Source organism: Emys orbicularis, chromosome 7 (genome assembly GCF_028017835.1).
Source record: "Emys orbicularis isolate rEmyOrb1 chromosome 7, rEmyOrb1.hap1, whole genome shotgun sequence".
In the NCBI taxonomy this organism is placed as follows: domain Eukaryota; kingdom Metazoa; phylum Chordata; order Testudines; family Emydidae; genus Emys; species Emys orbicularis.
In genome coordinates this window covers 107,646,639-107,665,280 of record NC_088689.1, presented here as the reverse complement: position 1 = coordinate 107,665,280, position 18,642 = coordinate 107,646,639, and the positions used below count along the sequence as shown (strand labels likewise).

General features: G+C 56.0%; 1 protein-coding gene across 1 annotated transcript; it reads right to left on the bottom strand.

The window, feature by feature from the left end:
- Window positions 1-1,111: 1,111 nt before the first annotated feature.
- Window positions 1,112-18,357, bottom strand: SLC26A6 (solute carrier family 26 member 6). Its single transcript, XM_065408473.1, has 20 exons — window positions 18,218-18,357; window positions 17,302-17,441; window positions 16,422-16,532; window positions 15,591-15,766; window positions 14,258-14,422; window positions 12,897-13,049; window positions 11,587-11,669; window positions 11,258-11,405; window positions 10,913-11,026; window positions 10,251-10,328; window positions 9,324-9,419; window positions 8,380-8,486; window positions 7,872-7,941; window positions 6,703-6,795; window positions 5,972-6,076; window positions 4,350-4,436; window positions 3,674-3,889; window positions 3,023-3,077; window positions 1,765-1,901; window positions 1,112-1,135 (listed from the first exon to the last, which is right to left on the bottom strand). Exons 1-20 carry the CDS (start codon window positions 18,355-18,357, stop codon window positions 1,112-1,114), a joined length of 2,298 nt encoding a protein of 765 aa, XP_065264545.1.
- Between the last annotated feature and the right edge of the window lie 285 nt (window positions 18,358-18,642).

The following is an 18,642-nucleotide window of genomic DNA, read 5'->3' as shown; positions in this document are numbered from 1 at the left end:
GCCCGGCCCCCGGCTCGCCACCCCCCGGCCCCCGGCTCGGCACCACCGGCCCGGCCCCAGGCACCGGCCCCCGGCCCGGCACCGCACCGCCGGCCCGGCATCGCCGGCCCGGCCCCCGGCCCCCGGCCCCCGGCTCGGCACCGCACCGCCGGCCCGGCACCGCCGGCCCGGTCCCCGGCCCGGCCCCGCCGGCCCGGTCCCCGGCCCGGCCCCCGGCCCGGCCCCGCCGGCCCGGCCCCCGGCCCGGCCCCGCCCCCGGCCCGGCCCCGCCGGCCCCGCATGTCCCGATTTTCCCGGACATGTCCGGCTTTTTGGGATTTCCCCCCGGACGGGGATTTGGAGCCCAAAAAGCCGGACATGTCCGGGAAAATCCGGACGTATGGTAACCCTAGTATTGCTCTTTGCAGGGAGTTTTGCACAGTCAATAGAATTGTTTGTCTGGTTCAATTTAAGAGCATCATCTAATTAAACAGTCAAGTGGAAAACTCTCAAGTGCAGCTTCTCTCCAGTGATATTTCATAAGAACGGCCATACTGGGTCAGACCAAAGGTCCATCTAGCCCAGCATTCTGTCTTCTGACACTGGCCAATGCCAGGTGCCCCAGAGGAAATAAACAGAACAGGTAATCATCAAGTGATCCATCCCCCGTCACTCATTCCCAGCTTCTGGCAAACAGAGACTAGGGACACCATCACTCAAGTTAAAGGGTCACACACACACAGATACAATCAGAGATGATTCCTGGGTCTGAGGGGATTCCCAGGGGCAGAAGATCTTGTGTGTGAAGTGGATTCATAAGTCCATGAGATCCCAGATCTCCTGTGTCTGGAGAAGATTCCCAGCAGAAGGAGATTTCAGGTTTGAGATAGATTCCCAGTTTGTCCAGTAGCTAAAGTAGGGTCCCAAGGGCAGATGATCTCAGGTCTCCAGTGCCCAAAGCAGATGCTCAGCAGTAGGAGATCTTGTGTCTGCTAGATTCCCAGTGGCAGGGAATCCCATGTCACCTGCCCTTGTAAACATCAGCCAGCTCAAAGAGTCCTCTGGAAATGTGCCTTGGTGGCTCCCTCTCACCTGTTCAGCTCCTGGGGACAGTAGATGCTGTTTCTGGTGGCTACAGTTTAGTGCTGGAATAAGTCTAAAAAGTCAAATAGTAATAAAGAGATTGGTTTGGTTTCCCCAACTCCCTGGAATAACTCCACATTCCCGTGGCTTCCCCCGCCCACCACCCAAAGGCTCTGCATTGTGATGAGAGTGGGGTGCAGCCCATTAATATTGTTCTGTTTATCAGCCAGCAGGAGGGAACCAAGAGCAATATGATGTGCTCCCAGGTCTGACTGGCCTGGAGAATGGGGGTCTCTCTCCCGCAGAAGCTGGGTTTTTTCCCCTCTGCAGGTCTCCCGGCCCCTGCTGACACAAGGGTTTCAGGGCATGCACTTGGCTTCCTTGCATGGCTGCATGTGCAGTAGCCCAGAAGGCCACCTGAATGGGACAGTGTTAATGACAGAGTCTGCTCAGAGGTCTGCATAACTGAGATGCAATTGAGGAAAAGTGAGGTGGGGAAGGACAGCAGATGTAGTGGTGGTGGTGGTGGAGAGAGAGCACATTGGCTAGGCAAGGGTGGGTAGGGGAGGTACACACACTGGCATGGCTGGTGGAGAGAAGCATGCTGGCCAGCAACTCGTAACAAAAGCTGCTTTCACATCTGTAAACCTGGTGGACTGCCAGGGAGACTGTTTTTCTAAGTGAAGCAGAAAGACTGCTTACTGTGACCGGCTGTGGCATGCTCTGTCCCTGCTCCCTGGTGACATAGGTGATGGCATCATGCACTGAGGCAAAGAGGTGGTGCTTGGTGATGGTTTGGCTGAAGAAGTTGCCTTTTTCCAGCTGGTCAATGACAGAAGCTGAGGGGAAAAGAAGGTGGCACAATAACACCCAGGGCCGGCTCTAACTCTTTTGCCGCCCCAGGCAAAAAAAAAAAAAAAAAGAGCGCCGCCCCGCCATAACACCCCCGCCCCCAGCGCTGCGCCGCCGAAACCCCCGCCCCCCCCCCCAGCGACGCGCCGGGCCGCCCAAACCCCCGCCCCCCCCGAGCGCCACGCCGCACCAACCCTCGCCCCCCCCAGCGCCGCACCGCCGAAGCCCCCGTCCCCCCGAGCATCGCGCCAGCCCCCGCCCCCCCAGTGCCGCGCCGCTGAAACAAAACAAAAAACCTCGAGTGCTGCTCCACTGAACCAAAAAAACAAAAAACCCCGAGCGCCCCCCGCCACCCCAAGATTGGCCGCCCCTTCCAAGGTGCCGCCCCAAGCACGTGCTTGGTCGGCTGGTGCCTGGAGCCGGCCCTGATAACACCAGGACACCCTAGAGTGAAAGCATGAAGACTGGCCGACGTGCCCAGCCTTGACCCCCACCCACCCACCCACCCTCCACATACTCAGAACCACCTCTCTTTTTCTTTGCTCTTTACTGTTTGCCTTTGGGATTCTTTGCTTTGGGAAGTGCTGGCAAAATCATCCAAGCTGGAATTCAGGGAAACAGAAATGCTCCCCTGGATGTGGTCTCTGTTCTGGAGTACAAACAGACTCTGGCATTGCACCTTGGGAATTATGCCTACTTGCAGGGGCTTTGGCTGATCTCCTGAATGGGGCTTGGGAAAGATTCCCCACGCACATACCCTGGCTCAAATTCAGCTATGGCAGAAGCTGATGTGACTCGTGTTGACCTCAGAGGGATTTACACCAGGGCTGAATTTGGTTCCTGACGTGGGATCTGAACTACTAATCACACTGGGTTTGAAACCAGTTTGGTGAGCACTTTCCATCTGGTTAACAACTGAGGCTGGTATGGTGTGGAGAGGAGAAGAGGAGACAAAGGAAGGTGAAACCAGAAGCAAGAACCTGACTCTGCTCCAAGGGAGGGCAGATGGGGATTTCAGTGCGACAAGATACATCCTCCTGAAGGGAGGACTTGCTATCAAATGGAGGGTCCACAGCTTTGCTGCGCCCGAGCTTTGAGGCCTCCTTACCATGGCAGCCAACAAGAAACACATCCACTTCTATCTCCTGGAAATCTCTGAATATCTGCAATGGACACAAGCACAAAGAGATGAGTCGAGCCCCTCCACAGACTCCCGTCCCCGGGGGCCAGGCCCCATGCCCAGCAGCAGCACCACACGCAGAATGGGATGGGGTATGCGATTACTAGCCGACTGCCCCAAAGCAGCCCCAGATGTCCCCTTGGCCCCTGCTGCTCTTTGATACCATGGACCTGGAGCCAATCTCCTGTGGGCTGCCTGGAAGACAAGTTAGGGATGTGAAACATACTCTACATCTTGATGCCCAATTTACAGCTGACAGGCCTGGGCACACAAGGTGATGCAGAAGATGTTAAAATGCCAGCATGAGGGAGTGGGTGTGTATGTTGGAGAGAACAGCTCCTCTGTCACAGACAGCAATGGCTCAGAGGGAAGGGTGGTGGGTGACGGGATCAGGGAGGGGATGGGGACAGGTTGGAGCCAGTGTCTGGTGAGATTTCACCTTAGCTGGTAGCAGAAGAGCAGATCTGAGGCACTCAAGTTCCCAGCACTGGGTGTCTGAATTCTCCCACTTTGCAGAGCTCGGTAGGAGAGTCCCCAGGGCAGCTGTGCCTGGGACATTTTCCCTGCCTTTCCCCTTACGTTCTTTAGGATCTTTATGCAGACAGTATCCACAAAGTTGATGGGGGTGAAGTCCAGTATGAGGGAGTGGAGGTCGGGCTTTTTGAGACCTAAAGACTCCAGGGTGGGTTCATTGAAGGCTTTTGGGGTGCTGCTGGCTTGGGGCTCCAACTCGATCGTGCTTCCATTGGAGTCAACCACTGCAGGGCCAGATCCATTGCAGTCACTCCCCAGCTCCTGTGGGGAAGAAAACAGTTCCCCCCCCCATCAAATGAGATGATGGCATTCCTCAGGGAGCACCTCAGCCAATAGCAGACGAGCGTCAAACTGACTGACTGCACCGTATCAGCACAGGCGGCAGTGAGACAGAGGTTTGGAAAGTATCTATTTCCACTGGTGAAAAACAAGGCTTGAAATGAGACGTTAAACAGAGGCCCTGACCCCTACTGACACCAATCACCCTAGCACACATCAGAGCAGAGTGGGAGATGGCCCATGCCCTAGATTAATGACATATCTTATTCCCCAGGTGTCTGGGGAGGAGGAAGGGATGAGGGCTGGGAGGGTTTTCTTGCTTGCTAATGGAGGGTTTGTGTTAATGGTAGGGAAGACCATTGTGGTTGAGATTTTACCATGACATTCAACTATGTCAGGCCCTGTGGGACTTGGATTTTTAAAGATCAGCATAGATAAATACCTGCGTATTGGTCTCCATGTCAATATCTACAAAGCCAAGGTCATCGCTGCTGGGGTCAGATGCCTCTGAGAGCTTGGAGTTAGTTTTCTGTTACCAAAGCCAGATGGGGACAGAGAACGTTAAAGCAGGGTTGGTGTAGCCACACAGCCCACATCACCCCGCAGGAGGCTTGTCAACCCCAGCAAGGAGATTTGGGACAATATAGGTCACAACATAAAAGCAGAGCCTGGTTCATTCCCGTGAGCCACCTAGTCCAGTATCCAGTCTCTGACCATGGCCAGGTCAACGGAAGGTGCAAAGCTGCCAGAGTGGACAATTCCGGAATAACTTGCCCATGAGGGAGGTATCTTCCCTAGCCCAGTACATAGTGGTTGGCTTTATTCATCCTAAAATTTCGTTTGCTCTTAGGACTGCCCTTATGCAATGAGAGGGGGTTTTCACTGAGCTGTCTGCAATGGTAGCTAGCTGCCTACACTCACCCACCATTCTCTCCCCGTACAAATATTACCATTAGTAAATATATTCTACACCAGGCCTAGAGTGGAAGCTTCTGGGGCACCCCACTGCTAACATTTGCAACATGGAAAACTGACCATTTATTCAGAAGTGGTGAACAGAGGATTGGACCTGGGTTCTATTCCTGGTTCTGCCACTGGCCTACTGGGTGACCGGAGGCAAGTCACAGCAACATGCCTCAGTTTCCCCATGCATAAAATGGGAGTAATGATCTGACCTCTTCTGTGCAGTGCTTTGAGATCTGCTAGTGAAAAGTGCTATATAAGAGCTAGGTATTGCTTCTCTTTATTCCCTTTCTCTTCAGCCAGTTTTGATCAATGACAGAACTTTAACTCACCCTAAAACAGCTTAGGGTCCCTAACGGCCCCTTCTGAGAGAATTTGCCTTTTGAAAGTCCAAATAACTTTTGCCAACTGAGTCTCCTGTATTTGCTCTTTACTTGACATGCTCAAAGGAATCTAGTAAGTTAGAGAGGCATGATTTCTCTGCAGATGGTATGCTGGTCTGTTCCCATCATATCATGTCCATGTGGGGGCGTATAAGTCCCTCTTTAATTATTTGTCTGGCACTGAAGTTAGGTTCATTAGTTTGGAATTCCCAAGATCACACCTTGCACTTGTTGCTAATATCCGACCACTCACCAAATGCTAGTGAATCACTGTCTCCTTAATTATTAACACCAGCAGCCTCCTCCCCAACCTTGGACACAACTCCAGTGTCAGGTGGTTCCCTGGGATTTCTTTTCCATGCCTGATGGCTCCAATCAGTACAAATGCTTGTCAGGCTCAGGAACATTCCCCAGGGGCCAAGGCCTACCCTTGGGTTTCCCACCCCCTAGGGAAAGATGAGCCATTTCCAGTGTGGGTCCATCTTTGATTCTGAAGAATAGGGAGAGCCAATCTAGAGAGAGGGATTAGGGAAAGAGAGGGAGAAGTGGGGGCAGGGAGGAATGGAGAGCTCGGAAGAGGGAGTGAGAAGAGAGAGAGAGGAAAGAGGAGACCAAGAGAGATATGTAAGGAGAGAGGAGGGTGAGGATATGGATGAAGGGAAGGAGAAAGAGACAGACTGGAGGGAACCCCAGAAGGAAACATTTGGCAGAGATGAACCTTTTTCTTCTTTGCCTCTTCCTTCTTGTCCTTCTCCTGCTGTTTCTTCTGTTTCTTGAGGGCTTTCTTCTTCCTCCCAATGAGGTAATCGACATTAATGCCACTCTGCAAAAGATACAGCTCCCTGGGATATGGAAGCCACTGACCTGCTCTCTCCCAACCCACTTCCCACCGCATGGTGCAGGGAGTCCCCACAGCTGTTCCTGCACAGAATGGAGCTCTCTCCTTCCACATCCTTTTCTTGGCTTCTGGGAACAGGAGAGCTTGGAGCACTAGTTAACTGCAGGAGCAGAGCCCAGGAGCAGGATAGGAAAGGTTGGCTTGCAGTTAATGCAATGGACTGGGACTCAGCAGAGTGGGGTTCTATTCCTGGCTCTGCCACAGGCTCCCTGGGTGACCTTGGGCCTGTGCCTCAGTTCCCCACCTACCTCAGAGGAGGTTGTGAGGAGAACATCACTGGTGTGTGAGATGCTCCAACACTATGAGGATAGAGGCCATATTAGCCTTTCGCTAGCTCCACTCATACTGGGGAAGGGAGAACCCGTGCACTGTAGTATGAGAGCTGAGAGAATCAGGACTGTGGAGCTGTGCTGCTTTCCCAGCTAGACTGGAGAATAGCACCCCAGGCCTGAAGTGACCTCCTGGCCAAGGTACTGGAGACCAGTCTGTAGAGAAGAGTCAGGCCTCGCCCCAGAGTGTGCTACGTGAGCCCATCTCTGCCCCTGCCTCACTTTCTCCTTCAGGGCTTCTGCATACAGCTCAGCGTTGGCAAAATAGACTGTGGCAGAAGAGCGGAAAATCTTCACGCCTGGAATTTCCTCAGTCTGGAAACAAAGACATGAAGAAGTTGTGAGAGGGACACTGCCTCAAAGGGGCGGGGGCTGTTCTGGGTCATGGGGGGGTGGGAAATCAGTAACAGGGAGAGCTAGAGACATCACAGAAAAGCAAAGCCATGCCCCCCAGCATCTCTGGGCTCCCCTACTCCTCAGCTTCCCCCCCCCCGTTCTCCTGCTGCTCCACCTCAGGTACTTGGAACGGCCTCACAGCATCCCTTAGAGCAGTGGTTCTCAACCAGGGGTACGCATAGCACTGCGGGTACACAGAGGTCTTCCAGGGGGTACTCAGCTCATCTAGATATTTGCCTAGTTTTACAATGGACTACGGTACATAAAAAGCACTAGTGAAGTCAGTCCAAACTAAAATTTCATACAATGACTTATTTATACTGCTCTATATATTATAGACTGAAAATGTAAGTACAATATTTATATTCCAATCAGTGTATTTTATAATTATATGATAAAAATGAGAAAGGAAGCCATTTTTCAGTAATAGTGTGGCTGTGACACTTTTGTGTTTTTATGTCTGATTTTGTAAGCAAGTAGTTTTTTAAGTGAGGTGAAGCTTGGGGTACACAAGATAAATCAGATTCCTGAATGGGGTACAGTAATCTGGAAAGGTTGAGAACCACTGCCTTAGAGCCCCCAAAGCCCCTACAGGGTCCCACCACTAGCAAGGCCTGCAGCTTACACAGCTGAACTGGAGGGAGACCTGGCTTTCTAGGGGTTTGTAAAGCGCCAGGCACACTCACAGTGCTCTGGAAAGGAGGAGCCCTTCCTCCCCAGTGGGAAGGGAAAGTGGCATCCAGTCCCTGAAGGCCAGTACTCACAGGCACTGATAGGACAGGGAAGCTCTTTCTGGGAAGGACAATGCCTGACAAGGACTTTAACCCTTTTACTCCTGGATGTGCCCTATCTCAGCTCCCCTGGCTGCTCATGGCAGCTTTGGCCCCAGTGTCCTGGTTTGCCTAATACATTCAGCAGCAGCAAAGGAGCTGGTCTGTCTTCCTTCATGGGTCCCCTCTGGCCACTCCCTCAACTATCTCACCACCCGCTTGTACCTTGTTATATTCCACCACGTCTCTGTAGATGTCCGTGTTGGAAACCTGCCCCAGGATGGAGTAGCGGGGCCTGAGGGGAGACAGAGAAAGAGAGCGGGGTTAGCAAAGGTACTGTCTATCCCGCGGGGAGTGATGTTGTGCCTTACATTCAGAGTATTGCCCCAGTGACCTGGTGGTGATAGAACATTGACAGCCATGCTGTGAGAGGGCATAGTAGTGCTAAACCAGGCTAAAGCCTTGTGTGTGCCCATGAGCTGCCATTGGCTATGGCTTTGCTTCATCCATGGGTGGTGAAAGTGGGCAGGGGTACAGAATTAATAGCAGCTTTTCAGCAAATGGGCTTCTCAGATTGTGCTGATGTCATCAGTGGCTCATATGTGCCCATTAGCAGCCCCCCGCCGTGGTGTGCACACGAGTATCCAGACAGGGCAGGGTACTACTAGTCGCTCAGTAGCACTTACTGGAGCTCAGAGGGAGGTGCATGGTTTATTGGGACAGTGCTACTCACATCTGGGTCCGGAAGATGACTGTGAGCAGGGCAAACGCCACAGAGACCCCCAGCCCCATGTCTAGGTTCAGCAGAAGGGTGGCCACGAAGGTCACAAGCCAGATGAGCTATAGCAGACAAAGGCAGGGTAAGTGCTGGGGAAGGGGAGCAGGTTTGCGGTAGACCCTGGCTACTTCGGTGTGACGTTCGCTAGTGCACTGGCCATCACTGCCAATGCTAATGCTGCCATGCAGTCCCAGGAAGAGCTGTACTGTGGGAGGGACCTTCCTTCAGGGGAGATGTTAAAACAAGGCCCTGCCTGCCTGTCTCTAGTGGGAATCCCGGGTGGAAGTTAGAGATCCCAGGACGCCCTATGAAAAGGGTTATGGTGGGGAACGCCAGTGTCCTGGCTGACATCACCGTCTTGTTAATATGTGCTCTCTCTGATGTACAAAGAGGGATAAGCTCATGCTGAGTGCAGATTGGCTATTGCATTTGCCTGCAGAGTCTCTGTGCTGTTGGGATTCAGTTCCCTACTCTGAAGCCCCCAGGGATCTGGTTCCCTGCTCTGAAGCCCCCAGGGATGCAGCAAGGCAAAAGCCGAGATGGGCTTGAGCCATGGAGGCTAGATGTGGATCCAGATAGCCTGGGTTCCAGTTCAGGCCCATTGCAGAAATAGGCCTGCACTGTGAGGTTCAGAATCTGGTCCCTGTGGTTTGGGGTTCAGAGTCCTGGTTCTGACAAATGTCTATGGCCCAAATTCTATTCTCAGTTGGTTCAAGCTTGGTAAGAAGTGTCCTGGGGGAACTGCCACCTCCCTTAGTAAGGGGCTGCCAGGAGCCAGACCAGGGCAGCACTGAGGACTGCCCTTTTTGTGCTCCCCAAAGGCAGAGCCCTATGGGGCTTGTGTCAGGGGAATCAGGCCCCATGGTCCAAGGCCCATGGAGGCTGGTTGTGTTTCTTACCAGATCTATGCGATTGGACCGCCACAGTGTGCGGATGTCTGTGAACTGCTTGAACATGCCCTTCAGGTTCACAATGATGATGGCAGCTAAGATGGCCTGGAAGAGAAATCCCCAAAGCTGTAAGGACTCAGCAGGCACTGCGGGGCCATCCCAGGACCCCACAGCCTGATGACTCCAGGGGCCTGTGTTTCCCACAAGCACCTGCCTGGACAGAACAGGGTAGCCCTTCCCCACTATTACTCTGTCCTCCCACACGAGACCTGACCTGAGGGGGGTGGAGCAAACACTGAGTGAGGAAGCTCAGGCTTTGACCCCCAGTTCAGTGATTTGGCCAAAGGGAGGGAGGGATGGGAGGGAAATGCTGCCAAGGAAACACTGACCTGCCAGTGGAAGGTGAGACCTAGGGCACCCCCTTTTGCAGAGACCATTGAGTCAAATAACACAGCTGCATTTTGAAAGGCAGGAATGGAGCGATGGTCATTAACAACCCCCCCTGTAATGAAGGGAGCTGTGGTAATGCGAAGGGGACTCTAGCCTCATGCAGCAGGGTGCTAGCTGGACTCCTGCAGGAGTCAGGATGGGAGCATTTCCCTCTGGGCCACTGCATCACACAACTGGATAGAAGGGTTATGGGTGCTTATCTGTCAGCCTGTGATGCCTCAAACGCCGGATAGCACTGGAGGAGAGAACACTGTAAGAGATGCACCAATGATCTGATCCAGTGCGGCAGAGGAGGCTACTAGAGAGGATGGACCAACTATGGGAACTCACTTGTCCCTATATTTTTATAGGACTTGTGACCCATTTTTGTCCTTCATGGGCTGATCTATACGTGGTGCCAGTAGCTGTAATGGGCCTGGAGACTCAGGGTAACTGTACAGACGGGTGAAGAGGCAGGAAGGCAGGCAGGGCTAGGACAATACATACTTTGGGCAGGTCTTGGAAGAGCTGCCCAATCTTCAAAATGGTCACTAAGATGACAAGTGAGGCGATAACCCCGGCCACCTGGAGAAGAGAGCAGAGAGATCAGTGAGAGACGGGACAGGCGTGCATGGACATTTCCACCTCCCATGCAGAGACACCACCTGTATGTTGTGTCTGATATAATGGGCGTCACGCTGGCCCCGAGAGAGCATGCTGGGCGAGAAGGGGATGCAGGTGAGCTCACGTAGGAAGGCTGTCCGGCCGGTGATCCAGCATGTCCCCCTTAGGCCCTCTCTCATGTTCCCATCAGCTCTGCGAGTGCCAGAGCAAGTGACAGGCAGCCCTTGCCAGGCGGGTGGGAGTTATTTATGAGAATTGCCCCACTGCCCCCAGCTCTGCTCCCAGTGGAGCATCAATAACAATTAACCCTTTAACTACTTATTTGGTCTGGCAGATGATCCGGCCCATGAATGATGGGTAATTACTGCCCATCCATTGCCCACTGTCACCAGAGGTTAACACCCTACCTAGCTTTCCACAGCACGTTCCTGGGGTTTTCCCAGTCAGGCCAGAGATGATAGGGGAAGCTTCTTTGCCTCATGCTGGAATCCTCCAGGATTCCTCAGGACTGAAATTGATGGGACTACCAGCCACATGGGACTCACCTGACTGTTCCCTCCGGTGGTCTCCTGCACCAGGGTCCGGGACATGGAGCAGCTGATGCTGAAGCACTGGAAAAAGCCACCCACGAAATTACAAATCCCCAAGGCTATCAGCTCCTGCAAGGGGCAAAGCAGTGCGAGGGGTCAGGAACTGCATGGAGGCTCCAGCCCTTGCTGGGCAGAGCAGAGCAGGCCCCCGCCTGGTGTCATGGGAGACCCCAAAGAGAGGGGCGGGCACTGCCCAGACTCAGATTCCTGGGGAGTGCAGGTGCCAATGACAAAAACGAAGAATAAAAAAAAGGGAAGAGAGGCTGGAGTGGAAAGCCCAGAGCGTAGTGGGGTCCTCACCTGGTTACTGTTCACCTTGTAGCCGTGCTTCAGGGCAAAGATCTTGCCCAAGGAGATACAGATGGCATAGCCCACCACGGCGATGGCAAAGGCATTGCCCACCACCTGCCCAAAGTAACTGACGTTGGGAGCCACTGGTGGTTTCATCCTGCAGCCAAGAGAAGGAAAGCCAGCTGGAAAGGGCCTTTCCCTCAGGGATGACAGCCTGCTCCCCCTGGCACAGCCTCACCACGCCGTCCCCAGTGTCACAGAGGCTGCAGCAGAAACGCGTTCCATTCTCTGCCCATAATGAACTGCCTGCTACGGAGCCCGGCTGCACCCTCACTCACCCACTGGGGATGTCGCCCACAACAGAAATCCCAAACTTGGCCTTCAGGCCGGCTCCATAGGAGATCCCCGTGGAGACGATGATCTGAAAAGAAGGGACAGCGTGAGGCAAAGAGCAACCCCCACGAGCCTGCTAGAGAACAGCAGACATGTGCAGGCCTCTGCTCAGGGCCCAACGAAAGGGGCCAGCCTAGCTGAAAACCCAGACTGGCGGGTAGAGCCCACCAGCCACTAAGTGCCTCCCCCCAACCAAGGGAAGAGCCCCAGGGCCAAGAATCAACAGACAAAAAAAGAAATAAACTGGATCAGGAGCACTTTGAAATGAATCAGACCAGGTGAAGGGATTAAGGAGGGGACGGGATGGGGACAGTGAGCAGGGAATCCCAGCCAGCGCCCACTGTCCACGGGCAGCTGAGTCTCCATGACCCATTTCACCCAGAGACAAGCAGGGGCCATTCAGGTCTGGTTGTGGGTTTGTGCTGGGGCGGGGATGGCTGTCCAATGGCTGTCCAACATTACGCACCGCTAGCCTGGGCCAGATTTAACCCAGGGACCTGCAGATGGAAGGCAATAGGGCTGTCCTTCTGGGCTCTGAATGCAATTGTCACCCCTGGGGCCCGTGGATTTGCTGGCTGAGAGACCTGGCTCTGGGTGCTCCCAGCTGCGCCTCTCCTGCCAGCTGATATAAGAGGAGCCAATCAGCACAGCCCTTGCTAGCGAAAACTGCTCTCCTGGGACCAGTTGTTTTCAAACTTTTTGTATTGTGACCCCTTTCACACAGCAAGGCCCTGAGTGTGACCCCCCCCTTATACATTGAAAACAGAGGGGGGGGGTCATTTAATTTAAGGGAAGCTCAGGGCTGTGAGCCCCACAGAGCTGACAGCTCGCAACCCCCATGACACCACCTTGCAGCCCCAAGGGGTTACGACCCCCAGTTTGAGAACCCAGGCCTTGGACAACCCCAGGGAAATCTCAGCCAGAGCCCCCTCCCTGGCCGGCCCCAGCACACACCCACTGGGGGACACATTCTAGGAAAACTGGGGCTTGCCTCTGGAACACCTGTGGCGAGACTAAGCCAAAACCTGCCCATCTTCGGGCCACGCTGCCTAACCTACCCAAGTGCCAAAACCTCCTGGCCACAGCAGAGGAGACGAAACACTAGCACGAGGGGCAGCCACTAAACAACCACCAGTACAGGCACCCGGCAGAGAGCCGAGCCCCTGCTCTGTGGGGGTGACAGCCTGCCCTGTGCGAAGCCCCATGGGGCTGGGTGCTCTAGATGCAATGCAGTTCGTGACACCCCCCTCCTTACCGTGATGAGTTCTATGGGGATGGGCATGGGGAGCTTGGAGGCGAACTTGGCACTGAGCAGCTTGACAGTGAGGATGGCGGCCATGGCGATCAGGCTAGTGACCAGGGCGCCCACGTTGGTCTGTGGCAGCTTGGTGCAGATCTCAATGAAGGCCTATGGGGAGAGGAGACCATGACACTGAATCCGTTCAGGAGACAGAGCCCCGGCGCAGAGGGGCCACCCACTGGATACGTCCCGTGGAACCAGAGAGTGTCAGCACGTGCCCACGTTCACATCTCGGCACTGGCTGTGCTATCCCCGGGGCAGGGGTCCTGTCATCCCCTGTGTACATTTGGCAACTTGCACAGAGTGGGCCTGTGAGGCTGGGGTCGTCAAGCACAAGTGCAATACAGCAAGTAATACTGATGCAGACTGCATACCCGTAGGGTGCCACAGCCCAAGGAGGAAGCCCCCTCACTGTCCAACCCCAGTGAACAGCCAGGGAGCACCACTCGCCTGACAGTTCTAGGGGAATCCCAGCTGCTGGAGAGACCTCCCCTCCCGTATAGCCCCAGTGCAGACCCCATCAGCCCTGGTCTAGCCCCAGCACAGGTCCCCATTAGCACACACTCCCCCCCTGGGAAATCCCAGCCCCGTCCGACCCCATTAGCACACACTGCCCCCCTGGGAAATCCCAGCCCCGTCGGACCACAGCAGACCCCATTAGCAAATGTTGCTCCTCTGGGAAAGTGGCAGGCTGGATTCTTCCATGGTTAAGAGTATTTATCAGAAAACATTAGTGGCAGCATCTAAAACCCTGTGAGGGCAGATCTCCTGCTGGTGTATGTAGTCATAGCTCCACTGAAGCCCATGCAACTATGACCACTGACATCACGTGAGGAGCTGGTTATATAAAATGAGGAGCTTGATCCCTTTCCATGTGACTAAGATCTGTCACATGACACCTATTTACCAATCAGCTGCCAGCAGCCTGGGTTGGTTCACAACTGACCAGTTGAGAGTAAATACAGAATTTTGTCCCTATCAGATGTTCCTTCATTTTATGGATGGAACAAGTTGACCATATCCTGAGCTCCTGATTCAGGCAAATTCCTATGAAAGTCAACACGAGTAAAACTGAGGGAAGGAGGGGCCCAGGGTTTGACCCTTAAGAATGTCTGCGGTCATCAGTCTATTTTGTTACTGGGGCTCCCCAGGGGTTCCCCAAACTGTATGCAGCACCAGAGAATGTGTTTGTGCACATACCTCTTGTCTGGAAGTGTTCTGTAACAGGAGATGTAGGATCAGCGCTGGAAGGGTTAAATCCCCCCATCCCTGCCCGCCCGCCCACCCACCACCTGCCCTAGCTGGGCTCTACTTACAGCAAACATGGATAATGGCCCTGACTGCTCAGCCACCTCCACCCCAAAGACGTACTTCAGCTGGGAGACCAGCACCTGGACGGCAGCGGCTGTGGTGTAGCCCCGCACCAAGGGCTCGGACAGGTAGGTGACCACAAATCCGAACTGCAGCATCCCCAGGGCCATCTGGAAAGAGACCCAGCGATAGTCAGCAACCAACTTCCTCTCGCAGGGTTCTCACCCTGACGTCAGCCTCGTCTGGGGATGGCAGGGCATAGCTAAACGTAAGGGTCGCCTTGGGCAGAGCTACAAGGCTTGGGGGACAGAACACAGCTACGCGGCTGCCACCTCTTTCAGTTTTCCTGAGGAAAAAATAGAACTCTTGTATTTTTGCCCCTAACAGCCCTGGGCTGGGATGCCCAGCGTCTCCTCTGCTTGCCCTGCAAGCTCAGTGGGACAGAACCTGGTAGGGTTTGTGCTGGGAGGGCCAGCCCAGGGGGCACCCAAGCTGCATGACTGTGGTTTGTGCTCAGGGCAGTCTATGCAGCAGAATACACAGGGAGGGGAGGGAGGCCCAGTGACATCGCTAGCACTTGACCAGGTGGCTGTTTGGGGGAGCACCCTTTGGAAAGGATGGGGGACAACACAGAAGTCTGGTGTGCTGGGCAGAACCTGGGACCCCTGGTTCCCAGGCTGGTGGGCCTGAGAGCGGGGATCTCACTTCACACACCATGCTGATTGGCCTAACCACAAGCGAAGCAGGGGTCAGCCTCAGGGAGGGACAGTGTCCCCAGTCCTGCTCTGGAGGGGCTCACAAACATCACCAAGGGTCTGCAGTGAGCCCGGCCTCTGGACTGGTGCCAGGATGGACCCTTCAGGAATCAGCTGCGTGGCATCTCCCCCAGGACCAGCTCGAGGTCTCCAAGGGTAAGTGCAGCTTGTGCCCTTCCAGCAGGGCCCAGCCACTGAGAGACGTGATGTGAGCAGCAGGGCTGGTCTTGGTGCTGGGGGGTGGAGGAGGAATGCCCCCTGCCCACGCTGTTCACCTGCCCTGGGGGGGGGGGGAATGGGAGCAACTGAGGCCCAAAGGAGGAAGACAGAGCAGGGATCATGAGCCCAGCAGCACATGGGAAAGCTGCCACAGCCCCCAGATTCAACGGGTGTTTCAGGGAGGTCAGGCCTGGACTGGGAGTTGGATGGCATGGCCCTCTCAGCCTTGGATCTGTCAGGGTCCCAGGGTGTGCTGACCACCTCCACCCCTTGGACACTGGATCTGCCCACCCACCAGCCTTTGGAAACAACCCACCCAGGATCCTGGCCCAGTCTCCTGCCCCGCCCGGAGCACCCTGCGCACCTGGAAGACGCCCACCAGGATAGTGAGTGTAGCCACCAGTTCCACCCTGGCGCTGTCTCTCCTTGCCTCGTTGAGGACTGTCTCATTCGTGCCATTGACCGGATCCATGAAGTTGCTGTCGGGCATCAGCGAGCCTGTCATGCTGCCGATCATGACGGAGATGACAGCGAAGGGGCCTGTGTGGAGGGACACAGGGTGAGGTCGTGGAAGTCGCCAACTCAAACCTGTGCCCTGGCAGACGATGCATAGCCGAGACCTGCCCACCCTGTATCCTCTTGGGAGCGGGGTCACACCCAGGGTGCCTCTGCTTATCACCAGTGGAGGGGCTCCCTCCTGTAGCCAGCACAGCTACCCGGCTGCTCACTCATCTGTATCTGGCTCACAGGGTCACTTTGAGCGCTCGACTAGGGATGTGCAAGAATCGCTCACAGGGGGCACATGGCTGCTGGCACAGCAACTGCTGAGCGCTTTTTGTGTGGGCAGAGAGAGGGCTGTGCACACACTCCTCCAGCCCTGTGCGTGGGGCGAATCTGGCCAGTTCCCTGGCAGTGGTGAGTGTGTGGGCCCGAGTCTGAGCTGTGTGCATAGGACAGGGGGAGGTTCCTGCTTTTCATGCTCTATGCTCCTGACTCTGGCCGCTTCTCTTTCCTTGGCGATGCAGAAGTGCAAGGTCCCCACAAGCCCCCTGCCCTGGGCACCCCCAGCTCACCCACAGCCCCCCCCCCATCCTGGGCACCCCCGGCTCACCCACAGGCCCCCAGCTTTCTGTTCATGCACAGCCCCTTGCCCCCCCGCACCCACAAACCTCCATCTTGGGCACCCCTGGCTCACCCACTGAGATGTGCCTAGATGTTCCAAACAGGAAGTACAGGAAGACAGGATAGAAGGATGAATAGAGGCCAGTGACGGGAGGCACCCCTGCCAGGAGCGCATAAGCTAAACCTAAACACAGCAATGAAGGCAGGAGAGTTACTAGAGGCTCCCCCCCATCCCATGCACCAGCTCCCTGCCCTCCCCCATCCATACACCCCCCACCAATCCCCCCGCCCTCCCCCATCCCCTATGCCCCCCACCCCAGCTCCCCGCCCTCCCCCATCCCATACACCCCCCACCAATCCCCCCACCCCAGCTCCCTGCCCTCCACATCCTGCCCCACCCCTTACATATGCTGCCTTCCCCCATGCCATCCCACCCTCCCCGCATCCCATACATACCCCACCCTGGCTCCCCACCCTCCCCCCATTCCATACACCCCCCACCCCAGCTCCCCGCCCTCCCCCATCCCATACACCCCCCCACGAATCCCCCCGCCCTCCCCCATCCCCTATGCCCCCCACTCCAGCTCCCTGCCCTCCCCATCCTGCCCCACCCTTTACATATGCTGCCTTCCTCCATGCCATCCCACCCTTCCCCCATCCCATACATACCCCACCCCAGCTCTCTGCCCTTCTCCACACACACTAACACCAGACCCACCCCACTCTACACCCACCCTTACACAAAGGCGCGCGCACACACACTGCTCTGCCTGCCCATTCACACTCCCACCCCATAATGTATACCCCTCCCCCACACCTACAGCATGTACAGCAGGGCTACAGCCTTTGGCCCACAGGTGACTGGGATGGGAGATGCCTGGCTGCGCCCCAGAGCGATCACCCCCAGAGGAATGTGTTTGCAGGCACTCCCCTGGCAGAGGTGTGGTACTTACCCTGGGGGAGGTGCATGATGCCCACACTGAACCCCGAGACAATATCACCGAGGAGCCAGTCCCTGACTGGGTACCGGGGCAGCCAGCTCAGGATCGGCAGGAACCGGAACAGAAGGGACTTGGCAGCAGCACATGAGCACCTGGAGGGGTGGGGGAGCCACAAGTGAGGAGAAAGCTCTGGGCTGCACTACCCTACAGAGTCAGGAGGGCTGGAGCCTTGGCAGAGTCCTCCCCTGTCTGGGCAGGGGTCAATGCACTGAGAGCACTATGATATCAGCTAAAGTCCAAACCAAACGCCCCCCTGCAGGACCCCTGGACTCCCCCCCAATGCCTCCCTCTGAGGGGCCCCTTCAGTAGGGACTGGAGCACCAAACTGCAGCTTTAGAAGCATCAGGCCAAGTCTGTGTGCAGTGATGGCAAAGGCCCGTGCAGGATACTGGCCCAGGGCATCACTGGCCTTCCTGCCACTTCGGCCCTGGGCTGGCCAGGGGCCCAGCATGCCCTGGGGGGATGCCTGGTGCACAGCACTCTCCACCTGGCTGGCACTCGGCTGTGTGTGGAGTCAAGGAATAACAGCTCCAGCAGCACCAGAGGGCATGGGCCAAAGGGCGAGCATGGCATGGGTGCATCCCAGCCTCAGGGGCCGGTGCCTTTACACCCTGCTCTGGCTCCAGCGGTGGGGCCTGGTGCTGGGCAGTCCCAAACCCTGTGCTCTTTCCTGGGGACAAGAGCCATTTTAGCTCTGGGCCCCTGCATATGGACAGGGCAGGCGACAGCGGGAGCCCGGTCAGGCAAAGAAAAAACACCCTGCCAGGGTTGTAAAACCCCTATCAGCAACCCACAGGGCAGTAACACCGCCTCCTTGTGCCACTTCCCCCTCTCTGGTGACTGGGGAGGTGTGTGAAGCGCCCCCTACCTTACATCCTGGACCTTGCTGCAGAGAGAGGGCCGCGGAGCCCGAGTTCTCGGTGCGATCTCCTCTAGCTCAGCCTCGCTCAGAACCTCACTGTCCGCCTGGGACGCCCAGGGGCGGCGCCGCAGCTCGCTCTGCTCCATCGCCACGGCACCAACCCCACCCGCACTCCTGTGCGGCCTTCAGGCTGAGATGAGAAGGGGAGACGGGCTGAGTGCTGGCCGTGCTACTGCCCCCCGGGGGACGCCTGTCCCTGCCCACGCCCTGCCGCCATTGCTTGGAGGCCAGTTCAGCCCTGTGTGCCGGGGAGTCCCACGCCACAGGTGCCCCTCGGGGAGCTGTTTCTCCTGCAAGCTGAGGAGCTGTGCCAGTCTCCACCACTCCATCGCCAGCTCAGGCCAGAGTCTAAATCTGCTGAGCGATCCAGT

Excerpts from the sequence above, each read along its gene's own strand:
- SLC26A6 (XM_065408473.1), bottom strand. The coding sequence starts at position 18,357 with ATGGAGCAGAGCGAGCTGCGGCGCCGCCCCTGGGCGTCCCAGGCGGAC. Across the intron at positions 15,767-16,421 it reads ATCTAGGCACATCTCAGTGG|GCCCCTTCGCTGTCATCTCC; the intron begins GTGAGCCAGGGG and ends CCCTCCACACAG. Across the intron at positions 9,420-10,250 it reads TCTTCCAAGACCTGCCCAAA|GCCATCTTAGCTGCCATCAT; the intron begins GTATGTATTGTC and ends TTTCTCTTCCAG.